General features: G+C 41.4%; 1 protein-coding gene across 2 annotated transcripts in view; it reads right to left on the bottom strand.

The window, feature by feature from the left end:
• The window catches only part of mcu (mitochondrial calcium uniporter), a 49,322-nt gene extending 33,465 nt beyond the window's left edge, over positions 1 to 15,857 (bottom strand). Inside the window, exon 1 of one of the 2 annotated variants that reach the window (XM_063874971.1) lies at positions 15,687 to 15,857. In XM_063874971.1, coding sequence (XP_063731041.1) covers positions 15,687 to 15,803 — 117 coding nt within the window. In that variant the 5' untranslated portion in view covers positions 15,804 to 15,857. The remainder of the gene's footprint in view (positions 1 to 15,686) is intronic. The other variant, XM_063874972.1, reaches the window with a different exon arrangement.
• Positions 15,858 to 16,240: the final 383 nt, after the last annotated feature.

Raw genomic sequence — 16,240 nt, 5'->3', positions numbered from 1 at the left:
AAAAGGGCTGTGCAGGCAGCAAAAAGGCTGAGACATTATAGAAAAAAGTCAACTAAAAATATAATATTCTGACTTAATGCCCCAGGTGTTACCCAAATAAAGCTTAGAATGGGCAGAGCAACAACATCTCATTTCTGTAAATGTTGGAATGGCCTGAAAATGCCAGAAAAAAACTAAAGTAAGAAGAACAAAAAGGATATATAGTACAGTAGACTCAGTTCAATGAAAAACTTTGAAAATAGACTGCCGAGACAACGCAAGAGCGAAAAGATAGAGGTGAAACCAAAATGGTTGTATGACACGTGCGGTTTGCTTTATCTGATACAAAAGACCGTCAAACATCCTACAGAGCTGTGCAGATAAAACGATGATCAGCAGCACAGAGAGTAGAAGCGTGGGTATGAGGGGGAGACGAATGAGTGAAGAGAAACAGAGAGGAGGAACTGTGCAGGAACCAATTCTGTCTGAGTGGGTGTCTCTGCATGTCTGCAGGTCTGTGCGGTGTCGTCATTACAAAGCACTCCTTCTTAGCGTCATTGAAAGCCACAAATAGCAAGAACCACCAACACACACCATGTTATATGGCTAGCTGTGATAGATAAGGCACAGAAAAGGCACTCATTCCAATTAATACCAACATTCAGTTTACACAAATAGGTATAAAATTGAGTGACAGCCAACAGCTGTATAAGTAAAATATGGGTTACTCTCAGTATTGGCGGCGGGTGCCTAAACTAAGTGGGTCTTATTCTACATCGCCAGCAGAGAAAGCTATAAGGGTTTTAAGGTCTCAGAATAGGAAGTGGTTTGCTTATAATAGTCAGCTGCTGCATGAGCACAAAGAGTAACTGCATAATATCCGTACATTGCGTCTCCACAGGTATCTTTAAAAAACACTCGCACTTTTTCAGCCTCTTGATCAAGAGTCTGTAGAATGGCTTCCCAACACTGCAGCTACAAGTAGAAACTGTACTGCAACGCTAGACGAATTAAATGTTTATGGGCCTGTCATGTGTCTCCAGTGAAATTAAAGAGAGGGTCTGCTCTATCCCAAAAGGTCAGTAAGGATGCAAAGTTTTTCCTCCTGATTTTTGCTTATCTATCTAAACTGCACCATTACAGCCAACCACATAGAAAGATAATCAGTCAAATGTTAACTTAACTGTCTTTAACAGATTGCAAATACCTGTACTATTCATGTCTACAGTAATAACATTTTAAATCCAGTATTTCCTTTATCAAGATTAACATTGATATTTCAAAGATTTAACTAGTTTTAAAGCATTAAGGAGTTACATGATCACCGACTACTCCCACCTTGACTGAATGGATTGTCCTATCACCTACAAAATGTCCCTGTTCAACCCGATTCTTATAGCATACTTGAGGAATATAATTTCCACTGCACATATCATGGAGTTACTCTGCTGACCTGCAATATTATGACCCTGCTTAAGAGCCATGTGTATGTTAGATATTATTACTGGAACTGGGACATGCTGCTGTTTTCCATCAGCAAATCACTCTAAGGCATCCTCCTACTGTAGACGAATCAGTATCATCCATGATAACCTGTTTCCTTATTTCGGTTTGGGTAAACCTCAAATCTCCATGACATCATAGAGGCTATTGTGTGCCTTCCTGTGATAGGGTTAACCATCATGATCACATCGCAGGTTGTGTTCATGGTTCTCAGTGCAGGTATCACAATCATTTCAAAATGCTGATACACCGTCCTTCTTAGTCTGTTTTCTATCCGAATTTAGGAAACACAATAGCCATTTATCTGATCATGACATTGGTATTTTTGTATGAAGCTATCTGAGAAGACAGACTACTCCTGCTCGGACACTCCAATGCCTTAAGACATAAAATATGTACTTTGGTGTGTAAGATGTCAGTTGGGATATCCGGGAGAGTTATGAACTAAATGATAATAAAGTAATATACTGCAGAAATAAGACTTTTCTTTTAATGAAGCAGCAACACTCTGTAATTTATATTTGACAAAAAAAAGTTTATCATCAAAGGAAGTATAAATTGTAGGAAAGCCTCATAGGCAATTCAATAATTCAAGACTAGAATGAACACTGCCACTGCCTGTGCATCGTAGCGTTACATATATTCCAAAGAGGCGACTGAATGGAGTGAAGAGTGCAGGGCAGGATAGTCACCCAATGGCCGAGTTGTGAAGGAGCTTTCTACTGAGTGCAGGTCCGACAGAGAACTGTTGTACTATATCCTGGTAGATGAAATGATGCCAAGAACTGAAAGGACATTTTTGCATATAGAGAACAGAAGACAATGAGATGGATAACCTTCAACTCTCTGTTGGAGAAAGGGACATTAGTAATTTGCAAAGTGTTACCCAGGCAACCGCAGCACCAGGATTTTTGAACCTATACTTGCCTTGAAATCAACTGCAAATGCACAATGTGGCCCTGATTCTAGGCAAGAAGAATTTTGTACATGTCTCTAATGGCGGTATAAAATATGTGGATAACTTTAGAAACTGATGCCTAAGGCTGAAAACAAAGAAAGCCCTTCTGTCGACCTAAGAAATTCTCCACTTTCACCTACCGTTGTTTTTTTCCTTCCTCCATACCTTTTTTGCCCGTCCAAGTGAGGTCCAGGTTGGGATTTCCCCAGGGTTCCCCTCAGGAGCCGGTTCAGTAAAAAGTCTGGCAGTAAGAATTGAACGCTCAGCTGGAGATGCATCACTGATCAGCCTGATGCTAAAGCTCCTTTCTGCAGCTCAACTATTTTCGCTGGGAAAACAACAACCAGGCTGATACCTGGTATCTAGTTGAAAGACAAGCTTTTGATTTCCATGTGGCGGCGGAGGGAATACATTAGTAACCTTTCTCTGACAAGCACATCATCTATTCTTCCCCACGCATTACAGATGTGCTTTGCAGCAGACAAAACACCAAAGAAGTGACACAAATAACTGGGTCAAAGAGATGTTTATCAGCTGAGTTTCTTTCATTTGCACAGTGGAAAAACTGCACTCTCTTTTATCCAATGCCAAATAAACTGCAAACAGCCACACCCAGATCAACAACCCTGGGAGACGACAGTTACACTCCATATGAGCACAAAAGGGAAACAACAAAAGCAAAAACATTCAATGTATTGAATATAACTACCATATGATGGACATGTTGCAACTTTAACTTTATTTAAAAGCAACCTAATAGAGCACTTTTATGGCAAACACATTCACATGACTCATAAAGGCTACCAGTGGGTCATGAAATTCCAGCGAGATACAAATTAGCAGAGGCTTGTACTCTCAGGGACTGGTCTATGAAAATTAGATTTAAATCTGGGCTTTTTAGTCTGACTCACTGGGCATGTGTTTGGTTTTAAGCAAGGCAAAGGGTTGCTAACATTACAAAAACTATGGTTTTCAGGAGTCTGTTGCATGTCGTTTCCCAGGCAAAGTGTGAAAGATGGGGTTGCAGAATTTGGAGCCAACTCAGACATCTGCAAGCAGCCGAGAGGAACAAACTTCTTGTAAATTGACTTTACCACACTGCTATGGCAACACTATCGTGACGATAGGAAATGCAAATGCATACTTTTTGCTAAACTCAGAGAGAATACTGTCCCCTTCATTGGCTCTCTGATCAAACATCCAAAGCCCAGTGAAGTCTGTCTCCATGGAAATACATTTTCCAACAAAGTCTCCTTTCCAACATCTCCTCAACCCTATTTATAGAATGGCAAGCACGAGTTAGCTGGCAAAGGATAAAAAAAAATGAAGTGAGAAAAGTATTGTCTGGTATCTTCACCTCTCCATGCCGCTTGTCTTTCTGCTCACAGCTTCATTTCAAATCAAAGGCTTTGAACAAGCATTCACACAATCAGCTGACAAACAATCCCCAGTCTCACAAGAGTGGGCAGGTTTTATGTGTGTGAAGTTGTGAGAAGCTTGTGTGCGTTTCAAGCTGATGCAAGGCCTGCAGGGTATGCGCACATATTCAATGCCAGACAGCAGCGTGAAGACAGCGGGCAACAGGGTCATCGCTAAGCCTCTCTGCCAGGTCATGGGACTCTTTGGTGTGTTTTTTGACCTCTGTGTGTAGAATAAGGATGAGAAAACCACAGGCCTTTTTGAGGTCAACAGTTTCTTCCTCCATCGACAAGAAAAGGGTGTAAGGCGAGAGTGCATGCACAAACATTAAAGTTATATCTTGATTTAGTTGTGTCATAGCAAATCAAACTGGGCTAACATTGCTATATCACACCTGCAGCACAGCGTCAGCCTATTAAATAAGGAACAGAAAGACCTCCACCTCAGTGCTTTTAAAGAAACAGTCACAATCTGAAAACACTGGCAGGGCTCGAGGGAAAAGTCCGGGCAATCATGCAGGACGCACTAATTAGCATTAGCCTACATGGATGTCATAGTTGTTAATACCACACTGCAGTGGCACAATAAAGATGAGCTCCTACAAAGTAAACATCATGGCATTTACTTTAAAACCAAGGACAACAATTATGAATGTCAGATTTCATTAACAAAAACACTCACTCTCAATGACCGCTAACGATAAGCCATCATTTTAATCAAGCACTACCATATAATGAGTGCTGCGGCTTCTGTGATTATTATTGGATATCCCTTCTTAAACTAGTCCTGATCCTGTGAGTCAAAAGTTAAATTGTCTTAAATTCAAAGAACAAAATAATTGTTAAGTCTTCAGTGTCAAGCCGTCACATCGGAGACCTCATCAACAGAAGATCACAGCAACAGAGCTATTTACATAAGCAATTTACTTACTGCCCCGCTTCCCGGAGGTGCCTTTGAGCAGAGGCAAGATTGCATCTTTCACACATCATCCCCTCTACAGTCATATACAGGAAGGTGGAAGACCAATTTATGAGGCAGAGCACAGTGTTTGAGAACAGCCTATGATAGATGGGCCCTTTAATATAGTACCTCTGGTTGTATTAGGTCATTGTGGTCAATATTTCAAAACTCGTCATTATCTTGATTTTTCAGGTAGGATTTCATTTCTCTCATAATGTATACCTGTTTTGTGGCAAAAGGAGGCATTTAAGATTACGTCAAACAGATACTGCAGTAGAGTCAGTCAACAGTGATATTACATTCATACTCTGATATGATTATATTTGCATACTTCCCAGGCCTAGCATGTTTTGTCAAACATCCTTCTATAATAGGATTATCTGGCCAAGACCTCCAGTCCACAAAGTAATATAGAATACCATTTAAATGACTGGCTGGTGTGAACAAGGCTTTAAAGTGCTGAGGCAGCAAAAGGAAGCTGTAATCCCCAACACCATCAACCTACAGCATATCTGAGCCCTCCCTGCCTCTTCCTTACAGCCTCAGCTGAGCCCTCTGAAACAGACGTGCTTGTTCCATGTGTGGCTCGAGCCATTGATCCAATTGTGCTGATATAGGAGTTAATTAAAAGAGACCGAGCTTAAAGCTTAGACCCTTGATTCCTTCACCGCAGTTAAGTAGTCAAAGGAGACAGGCATCTTATCAACATGGAAGCTATTAGAATGTTCACCTAGCAAAGGGACAAAAGACTGTACATAAAAACACTTATGTGGGTTATAGAGCTTGTTATTACCTGAGCGAGACATATTTAGCTTGTCCCTCTGGTCCGACTAACTATTAAAACAAGACAATGGAACTTGAGGGATATAGTCCATTGTTTGGCAGAAGTGTGTATCTTTGTTTGTTTTCTCCAGGGTGAATCCCATGTGTGTGCTTGTGTGTGCCATGGCACAGCTACAACCTGGGTAATTACAGTGCAAACAAACTGGGCGCCATGCGGAACACAAAGTCTTGCTTTGTGGGGCTCATTGACTCCCTGGATGTGCTCAGAGTCAGATCAATCTCAGTTCCTGGCTTCTGGTTGCGTAATGAAGTTGTCACAAGTATCATTCAGAAAACAAAGACGGTTCATTTAAAGCAGAGAGCAGGCTGCTGTGTTAAAAGCAAAGAGGGACAAAACCGGAAAAGTTTGGAGTCAGCATTAAAGGCAATCAAAGCTTCTGGAAACACAACAAGGGAAAGGATGGCAAAGCCTTTTTCTCTCCTGTGTACTGTGTTGTTTGTTTGTAGTTGGCAGTCATCCCATTTCCTGTCATGCAATTTCAGACCTCTTGTCATCTCTGAGCAGCTGTCATGCAACCACTTGTCCCGTGTGTCTTCTCAGATACCAAGTTATTTTTAGGAACCATCCACCTGTTTTTATTTTATTAAAGTGCTTATGTGTCATGATTAACAAATATAAATCCTGGACATATAAGGGAAACGTTTTCAGCCATTTTTATGCTTACATATTGCATCTGGCAGTCAGCTTCAATTGATAGTCTTAGTAACTGTGGTTTTACCTCCAAAACCAGCCGGTAAGAGTGTGCCTTGACATTCTAGCCTCACGGGTGCATGAATGTCTCATAGCGTAGGGGTTTGCTGTGCCATGGAACATCCTTGATGATTTAGAATTAATGTTATTTCTGCAAGTGGAAAATCACGTTTCTTGTAGTGAACACTATAGACTGGGAGCATAATCTATTGATGATGTTCAAGCATATATTCTTTAAAAGCTACCATGCAAATTTATCCCTGCTTTCACTTGTGCAATACTACATTTATTTATGGGTTCCTGCCAACAACTTTTAACAGTGAAATAGCATTAAATCACAAACATATGTCTATGCCTTTTTATAATGTGTTTATGCTGCACTACTTGTTAATGCTCTTAATGTCTTTCATTTTTGGAAAGCACTTTGAATTGCCTTGTGTTGAAAGGTGCTATAAAAATAAACTTGCCTTGCCTTGCCTTATGTGTCCCTAAATGCGTGCACAAAATAATCCATTAGTGGTCAAAATATCCAGTGACTTTAAATCAAATTCCTAGAAACTGTTACATAATACACCTTGTGCTACTGTATGAAGATCCAAAAATACACTTTTTTCAGCCTAAATACCATTTAACCTTTTAAGAGGGCATTACTTCCCATCTAGGAGCAATCTTCTTTGAGTCGCTCTTGGCACAAAGCATAGAATACAGTCTTGCAAGTTTACCAAGCACTTGACGGCTGAAACAAAAGCCTGCCAACCACCCAGGGTAGCAAAGTGAGCAGATGCTAAAGAGAAACAGCAAACAGAAGCCTTCTTGGCAGCAACCCTTTAATAAGCCGCTATGGAGAAAGAGGTACTCTCATGTCTACAAACTCACACTAGCCACAATGACCTCCACACAAGGATGATGTCACAGCTCTCCATACATCCTGTTTAACCATGAAGCCCTCATTTCCCTGGTAACCTAACACCACAATGTTTTTGCACGCAGATAAAGTCAGAAATAAATAGATGCAGATTTCCTTCCAGCAGAGCAGCCTCATTTGTCCCTAGAGATAAACCGGCTTCACAGAGGAGACATTGGCCCAAACTCTTAAATCAGCAGACAAAAAGAGGTGTGACGAACTTGAAAATGTCAATCCCTCCAGCCATTAGCCTGCAACATCGATCCCGCAGGAACAAAAGGACTACTTGTGAGCTTGTGTGCAGGGGATCCCCTTTGAAGGTGAACTGTTAAGTAATTTGTGGACTTAATTTGGCTGTCAAAGTTTGTCTGCAGAACATGTTGTATTCAATTTTAGTTAAACTATAACCTAATGGAGCAGATGATTGTCCTTGAACGCCCAGTAATGTATTACTTATTCTAACAACAGAGTAACTGAGTGACTGATATGCATAAGTAAATAAATTACAGAGCAATTATAGTCAAATTAATTGTCAGGGAACTTAAATTCTCTGGTCCATCCCTGTATTGGATATATCTCATTCAGAATCATTCTTCAAAAAATGGTGCTCATTATATCTTGGGGAGTGCTGATATTCACAGCTATTCTGAAGTTGGCAGCAGCAGTTCTAGCAAGAAACCTAACACTTAATTTGGCCATTTTATCTACGCATCTACTAATTTAAAAAAGGGTACTGTTCTTATGAAGATAACTAAAATGTTGATGCAAAACGTGTGCTTCAGTGAAACGTATGAAAAAATAAGCCTTTCAGTTCAGCGGCCGTGAAAGGGGGAAGCTGTAATGAGAAGCAGCTCAGTGAAAGAGGTGAGACTGAGGACGGGGGAATCCTTACATCAGAGAATCCCAACATTTCCATTACTCCATCAGTAAAACAGCACTCTTATATACACAACTCCAATTAAGAGCTGCACCACTATTGACATCTATGCTAGTGTCTTGTCTCCTGCTGCCTTTTTCACAGTGATGCCTCTCCTATTGTTGCCTTTCTCTGACATGTTTAGTTTTGTGCTTTAAACAGCACAATTGTAAATTATGGATTTGTCAGATTCCATACAGCAATATTTTTTTTAATTCAATAAAGCAGCGCAAAGTAGATAAATGGGAGCAGAATGGGTTCAGAGAATCTAGTTTTATAATGAGGCGGATATATAAGCTTGACAAATACAAATCTGTTGATAGTTGTTACTTATATTAAAGTCTATCTAATCTTGATATGCCGGCTTTTCTCAAGCATGTATCTGCATCTGTAGAGCTGTTTACCGTATATGGGGTGCCATAGGTGTGGCACACAAAAATAAGCAAGGGAACAGTTATTTACATGCTTTCGGAAGAAGCATGTAAATATTCCCTGACAGGCAACGATGAGTTGCAGTTGCTGGATCTAGCATTCACTAGTTGAAAATGATAAACCTATTTATCAAAAGCTTAATTGTCACTTTCCCAGTGTCAATGTCCCAGCACTCAGCTAGCATCTGTCCTACTCTTCCGCCTGTATTCATTCACCATGAACCTGTATAAACAAGGGTATAAACAATCGATACCTCCTGAAGGAGAGGTCGAGCCCAACCCCCCTCGCTAATTAGCTGTGTACTGGAGAGGATTGGGCGCAGTTCTATTAAATGGATCTCTGCAAGGAAAACAAGGTGGGATCTATTTGTGACAGGAAGCAAATGGATCTTGTCTCCTTTCCCACTGACTTGAATGAGGAGAGCATTTAGGGGTGACAGCACCTTTTAGCAAGACAGTTAGGCAGAATAATGGAGAAAAAAATGTCCCGCCTTGAACATGGCTGTGTAAATAAATGTCTCTCTGCCCCTCATGCTGTTCTTCTATTGTAATTGTGTGGTAATGTTCAACTTGCCAAGGTTTTATGTAAATCAAGATGTAAAACTGTATTAAATGAATAAATAAAACATGCTTTTCAATTCTGTACAACACTAACATTATGTGTAGTATCTAAAATACAGAACTAATACTTTGCTTGTTCCGCCATGGCGGAGACAAACTGCCCTAGACCCAGTGAACTATACAAAATCATAGTAGAACAACTCAATTTGGAAATGCATTCACATAACAGTCACACATTCCTTGACAGATCAGGGCAGAGCTGACCTTCATATGAGCCAAAACTGCCCAGTCTAATTTACACTGATCATTTGGACCCAGTATTTCCACATATTTGTTTTCTCTGTCACACTCATGAGCCCAATCCCTTATCTACTAGCATCAAAGGCTGTCCTGCTGATGACCTTCAGGTACTAACAGCACCCTAACCCTCCTGGCAGAGGAAGGCAGCAGCACAACATCCCAGAGATGAGAGGGGGTAACCAAGCGTTACTCCATCCATCATCACATTACACACGTTGGCCTAGTTTAATGTCCTTTTCAGACTTGACTGGAGACACGCTGGGCCACACGGAAAGATGGGAAGCATCTAATTAGTTGATGTCATTAGCAGAAGTTCACCAGTCACTAAGCACATCAAGGGTGAAATCCCTTTCAGAGCATTAATGAAGACTTTGTCCATCACAATAGTCTCCTACAATGCTACTGCAACTCTATAATGAAGTGCAGAACACACAGCGGCCACTCTTGTAAGGAGCGGAAGTATAGAAATAAAAAGTGTAACATTATACAAAAAGGGAGAGGGAGGTTTCAGCAACCACTACAAATGCATACTAATACTGAACTTCTTCACCTTCCAGGACAGTGTTTTGGACTACAGGGCGAACAGCTGGTGAGCGTTGGAAAGGATACCGTGCTGGCTGAGGAGCAGGTGCTGTAATTCGATGGACTCAGAGAGCACAGGGAAATTAGAAGAAGAAAAGCACAGGGGAAGCAGGACACGCACTAGCATATGTCTGGAGATCTAGCAGAGCCTGGGAGGGAAGAGCAAATACAGTTTCTCTCCCTATACCCATGAATCAGCTGAAAAGATGCAGTCATTTACTGACAACATGTACAGCTGTTCATGGCTCATGTGTTAAACATAGCTGAAGTACAATCGCTTTTGCCGTTAATGTTGGGATGTGATTATCACTATACTGTACAATAGCAATAAAGTTGCCTTATAGTTCCACTGCTTAATTCACCAAGTGATATGTCAACTCAGACAGGCCATCTCAGGCTTCAGCTCAACCATCTCACAGATCCGGCAACCTAACTGTAATGGAAACAGTGAGAAGGATGGTGAAAAAAGGGTGCAGCAGAACAAATTCTCCCCTCTCAGAGCAGAATGCCTGCCAGGTCAGCCATACTACTCCCATACCATAGCAGACATAAAGAAATGAATCTGGCTGCCGCTCGCCGGGATGACCGCCACTTGAGCCGACAGCAGCTCTGTCAGTAACACGGCCACTAAAGCCATCAGCACTTTGTCAGATGACAACACACACTTGTCATTTTGTCCTGTCATTTTCATAGCACAGCCATGCAAAGGCACTAAAATCATGAGTGGCAACTAGGTTCTGAGTTCCTAGTTATTAAGATGGATTAGTTCCAAACGAGTTCTAAATGAGAATACAAACGTCTGGAATGTCTTGTTACCACCCTGCTGTGAGCTGTAGGCTCAATTTTAGACACCCTTGAAATTCTTGGTGAATAACTTGACGATTCAGGTATGCTGGCCAATTAAATATGCAAGGGTGCATCATGAATGAATTGGAGACACATGTGGTGTCTATGGAGCTGAATTTTAATACTATTGCCAATTTTGATTTCGCTTATGGCCCCAGTTCTTAATCCATTCCCTAATTGACTGAATTCATTTTTTGTGTGGAAAAATATAAGACCCATGTTTGAGTCTGAACACAGTGTAGAAACATTTCAGCATTGCATTATAGGTATAGGGTTGGGCATTTTCAGTATTTCAAGATTAGAGTGGTTTACGTAAGAATTGAGTGTGTTCATAACATGCCCATTAGTGACCGTTTCGCCACTTTGCAGATATTCCCTTTTTATAACTGTGCTGTCATTATTCTTCTTCTCAACTTTCTTAGTTGTTTTGCACACAATGATAGCTTACACTCAGGATCAACAAACGGCATTAGATCACGGAAGCTTGTTAATTGCTACATCCTCGAAAAATGTCCCAGTTTGGGATAAATAATAAATAAATAAAAGTAAACTTCTGATTCTGAAAGCTTGAAGGGAGCATGTTCTTAAATGTATTTTTAAAATGTGGAACTTGAATTCAATATCTAAAAGGTAACTAAGCTGTTTAGCGTCCCAACTGTGTAAATAGTGTAATATATAACTGTGTTAAAAATGCAATGTGATTTAGTGTTTAACCAACCAGAATTGTTGGTCTAGGTCCCTTATCTAAAAGAGATTACTTTTGTTTCAGCAAAATAATACATTTCTGTGATTCTTCATTATATTACTTCCACTGTTTGTTTTTGGTTATTGTTATTGACAGTATAGGTGGATTATAAATGATCAGACTGCTACTGTATTATTCAGCGCACACAGCACTAAAAATATCTTCCAATGTGTTATCTTTCAGTATCGTCTAAAGGTCATTTGATGATCAAATGATGAATTGCTATATCTTTACCTTTATTCTGATCTGTTGTCCACACACAACCAAATGAGAACAAACAGTTGTACTAAAATGAAAACACAGCTATAATAAAAACAAAGGATATGATGCTGGAGGAATATGGCCTAATCACTCTCACTCACACACACACACACACACACACACACACACACACACACACACACACACACACACACACACACACACACACACACACACACACACACACACACACACACACACACACACACACACACACACACACACACACACACACACACACACACACACAGTCACCATGAAGGTAGAGTGAGCTAACATGCCGGCCTGGCCTGGCGATACAATATTGTCTGTCTCTCCACTATTTCCTGTTCATTGCTCTGCAGCCCACTATCTAAAACTAATTTCAACACTGCAGTTGTCCAACTTTGTGGGGGTACGAAATTGTTCTCTAAAAGCAGGGTTAGACTGAAAGGATCCTGAATTAATTTCTGAATGGTTATTGTTCAAAGACTAGACTAAGCAAAACTAATGTGCTAATAAGTGATGTTGCAATTAATATTCTATCCACTATTTATGTTGTGCAACATGCATACATCAGAAATATATGTGTATGCAATGCATCCTTTCCCAAAATGTGTATTTGTTTCCTCTTGTCCCTACAGTTAAGCATGTATAGAACAACAGCAACATGGCATGGCAAATAACCGAAATGAATATCCAGTCAACAAATCAGGTTGTTTTTTTTCACTGAATAAAATTCTATCGTATCGCTATGACTCATGGAACCAAGCAAGAGTGTATGAAAACCCCGCAGGATAGCTCAAATCAATTTTCTAACCCACTAAAGAAAACCCTCTGAGTTGCACTTCATGCCTATAGAAATTGCCTCTGTGTACAGATAGCAATCCAATATCAATGAAAAGATGGAACAGTGCAGCTGTGCTGACCAAAGATTATTAAGGTCATTCTCCAGCAGAAGTACCAGACAGGACATGATAAGATCTAAGAACAGACATGCAGGTTGCCATCATACACCTTGGATATCATAAACACCTGATCCAACTTGAGCATTGAAATATATCAATTATTTTCCATACAGGAGTGCCATGCATCTGTCAATCATCAGACAGAAAAAAATAATATTTAGACTTGACCGCATAAATTATAACTAATGTAGCATTCCAGTCATCGTTTCAAGTCAATATGTTTGGTCCTCCCTGCATGCCTTTACCCACTATCAGTCATATATAAATGTGAGCTCATAGAGGGATTTAGAACCAGTTTGTCCATAAAGGGCTGGATTACATTAATGTAACTGCCTGCATGGACCGGTTGATCAATCATTCAGTCATCTTATCACCTTTATAAACACACAACAGCCACAAGCTGACAGTCAATCTCTTATCACACTAATCCGGATAACTTCAGTACTGAGCCTGTGAAGGCAGCAGGGATAAATTAGTTTACTGCTACACAGATAGGATTAAAAGCCAGTAGTGGGCCTCGACCCCCTGGCCTGAATGACAACAGCCCCAAACTGCTCAGTTTTAATGAGCATGTCGGCTTAAATGGAAATAAATAACTAAAGAAAACATGATTTAGCTCTTTTTTGATTTTTTAAATGACCACACTTTATTTTAGACACAACTAATGGAAAAACCCAACCTTTGATTTATACCACTTCTGCAATAACTATTTATTCACAATGACTCAACTCCCCTGCCATGTCTCATGCAGCAGAAATGTATGTGACAGCTGACTCCATAGTAATCTGGTGCAGGTTAAATGTGATCTTTGGAATCCAGTGTGTTTTGAATCCCTAGAGAGTTCACCTATCATGTGCGCATGATGTTATTGAAACAGCAGTCAGAGCCGTTTGTCTGCGAACCGCTTGAAATTGAGCTCTAGATAAGACAGCTTATATTTTGAGATACACGTCTTGCATACAGACACAACATGCTTAAAGCCAACGCATGAGTATGAGTCCCCACTGCAGCTTTATAGACAGTCTAGAAGCGGAGAGTTAGCACTCTGCAGCGAAGGACTCACAAATTAATACAGAAGCTCGGCTGTCACACAGTGACAGGCCCAGGTTAGAAGCTGCAAGCAGCATTTCGATGGACGAAGACCAAATATGACAGGTAAACAAAACTACAACCTGTGCAGACTGAAATAAAATGAAAACGGATTAGGGTCAACTCTGCTGAGACACAGTGAGCCGCAACTCACCCTAATAAATAATTGAAGGTTTAAATTGGCATACAGGTTTTAGAAGAGGGAAGAAAAATTACCTCTCCACGGGGCGTAAATGTGTTCTATTGTAATAGTTCACAGTGGGTGAAGGCACCAGGGGTAAGTGAGATAGGGACCAAGTGAGTCTACTCTGACAGCTACTTAACCAGCTCGACAGGTCGGTTTTACAGGAAGGGTAGCCTCATTTAATTCCATATGGCCTGTGACAAGTGTGCAAGTGTTTGTATAAGGGAAGGGGGAAAAGGAAAATCAGACTTGATCACAAGAGAAATAGAGCATAAGAAAATCAAAGAAAGAAAGAGAAAATTCACAATATATAAACAGCAGTGTTCCTAGCAACAGCTAAGGGGCTGTTCTATCCTGAGCTGAAATTACTTCCTCATTCTTTCGTATTCAAGTCCATCCTGTGCCTCACCTCCCTCCCTCCCTCCCTGTGAAGCTAGATGCTCTGAGTTTCAGCAGAGGGAGTGGGTTATAGGGGCAAGAACAAGATGTGCAACTGTTTTGCATTGTAGTGACAGTTTTGTAAACTCAACACCTTCCGGTTATTCTAGAGCCTTTTTGAGGTTTCATGTATTGCTAAAGTTGGCTTTATTAAAGGACCTGCATCAGTGTGCAGGAAACCCAGGATCTCCCAGCTGAATGGGGAAACACCCGCAGGGAGGGGAGAAATGGCAGGCTGGGCTGGAGAGTCTGACATCATTCAAGTGTGGGCTTCCATGTTTCTGTGAAATTATGTGTGTGCCAGTGCATGAACAAACAGTGAGTATCTGTGTCACTCCCTCTCTGAGCACAACTGTAGTTTTCCTGTGTAGGTCTGGGCAGACATGCATTATCCTTAGTTTGTTTCTGCTGCTGCACCACACACACACACACACACACACACACACACACACACACACACACACACACACACACACACACACACACACACACACACACACACCATGTAGAATCAGAGAGATGAGGGGAACCATCGGGTCAGCCAACTGACAGCCAACCCCTCCTAAAGCTGCAGCCTAAAAGCTGCTCACACCACACATCCTCATTGAAACAGAACACAAATCAGACACCCATCCCCTTTCCGTCGGTTATCAAACCAACCCCAACAGTCCACTGCTGCAGTAACAACCCCACACCTCAAGCGGGATCGCATTCAGCACTGGCTGAAAAAAAAATATGCCTGCAAAGTTGAAGGACGCGAGAGATATAAGGCATTGTGGGAAAGCAGAGTGTCTGAAGGCTGGTTACAGTAAACGGCGGGGCCAGTGGGGTGTTGATGGGCTTCAACCAGCGCTCCCAAAAAAAACTGCATTGCCTCTGTCAAAGCTCTATGTCCCACTGTGGATTAAAAGAACCCCACGGCACCGGGTTGGGATACAAATCATGACTCATCTAGTGCCTCACCTTTCCGTGAAGCGCAATCTGAAGAAAAGATATGAACGAAAAAATCTTGAGGCTAGTTAGCTTTACTTCCTTAGCCAGCCCAGCCGCCACCGCCGCTTTCTCTCTGGTCCAGCCTGCCTGCCCCGGTCCCACACCTCTCCCCGTGCACACACGTCCTGGGACTTACCGGTCTTATGTGCTGATGATGTCGCTGTGAAGAGACAACAAGTGCGGGGAGGCTTCCGGCCGCCGCTCCGCTGCTCCGGGACAACAGGAGTACTGATCTGCACACTTTCGCAGCCATCTCTGTAGTGAAACCTCGCCGGGAAGGAGACTGCTGCGGGCGGACCGAGACGCACCGAAGGGAAGAGGGAGGGTGGTGGGCGGGTTTGCGGGGCTGGACTACAGCTTCGTCGTACACATGCCCAGTGTTGCACCAGTATGCAAAGATAAAACCACTTTTGTGCTGGCTAATTCAAAACAAGTGACTGCATGTCATTTGTCGCAACAACAAGCCATCACCATTCAGCTACTCTATTGAAGGTCACAAAAGTGTGATTTTACATACATGTGTAATACATAGACAGGAGGATTTAACATGATGGTGTGATAGGACAGTGGCTTTCTAAGTGGTGTGTTTGGATTGTGCAAATTAAAAGTTTAATTTCACAACAGTTCAGTGTCTGATCTCAAGAACAGAGTGAAAGAATAATAAATGAAACCTCTGCTTCCTGTCTTAAC

The sequence above is a fragment of the Eleginops maclovinus genome, chromosome 22 (genome assembly GCF_036324505.1).
Source record: "Eleginops maclovinus isolate JMC-PN-2008 ecotype Puerto Natales chromosome 22, JC_Emac_rtc_rv5, whole genome shotgun sequence".
Taxonomy (NCBI): Eukaryota; Metazoa; Chordata; class Actinopteri; order Perciformes; family Eleginopidae; genus Eleginops; species Eleginops maclovinus.
This window is presented reverse-complemented; position numbering and strand designations above follow the sequence as displayed.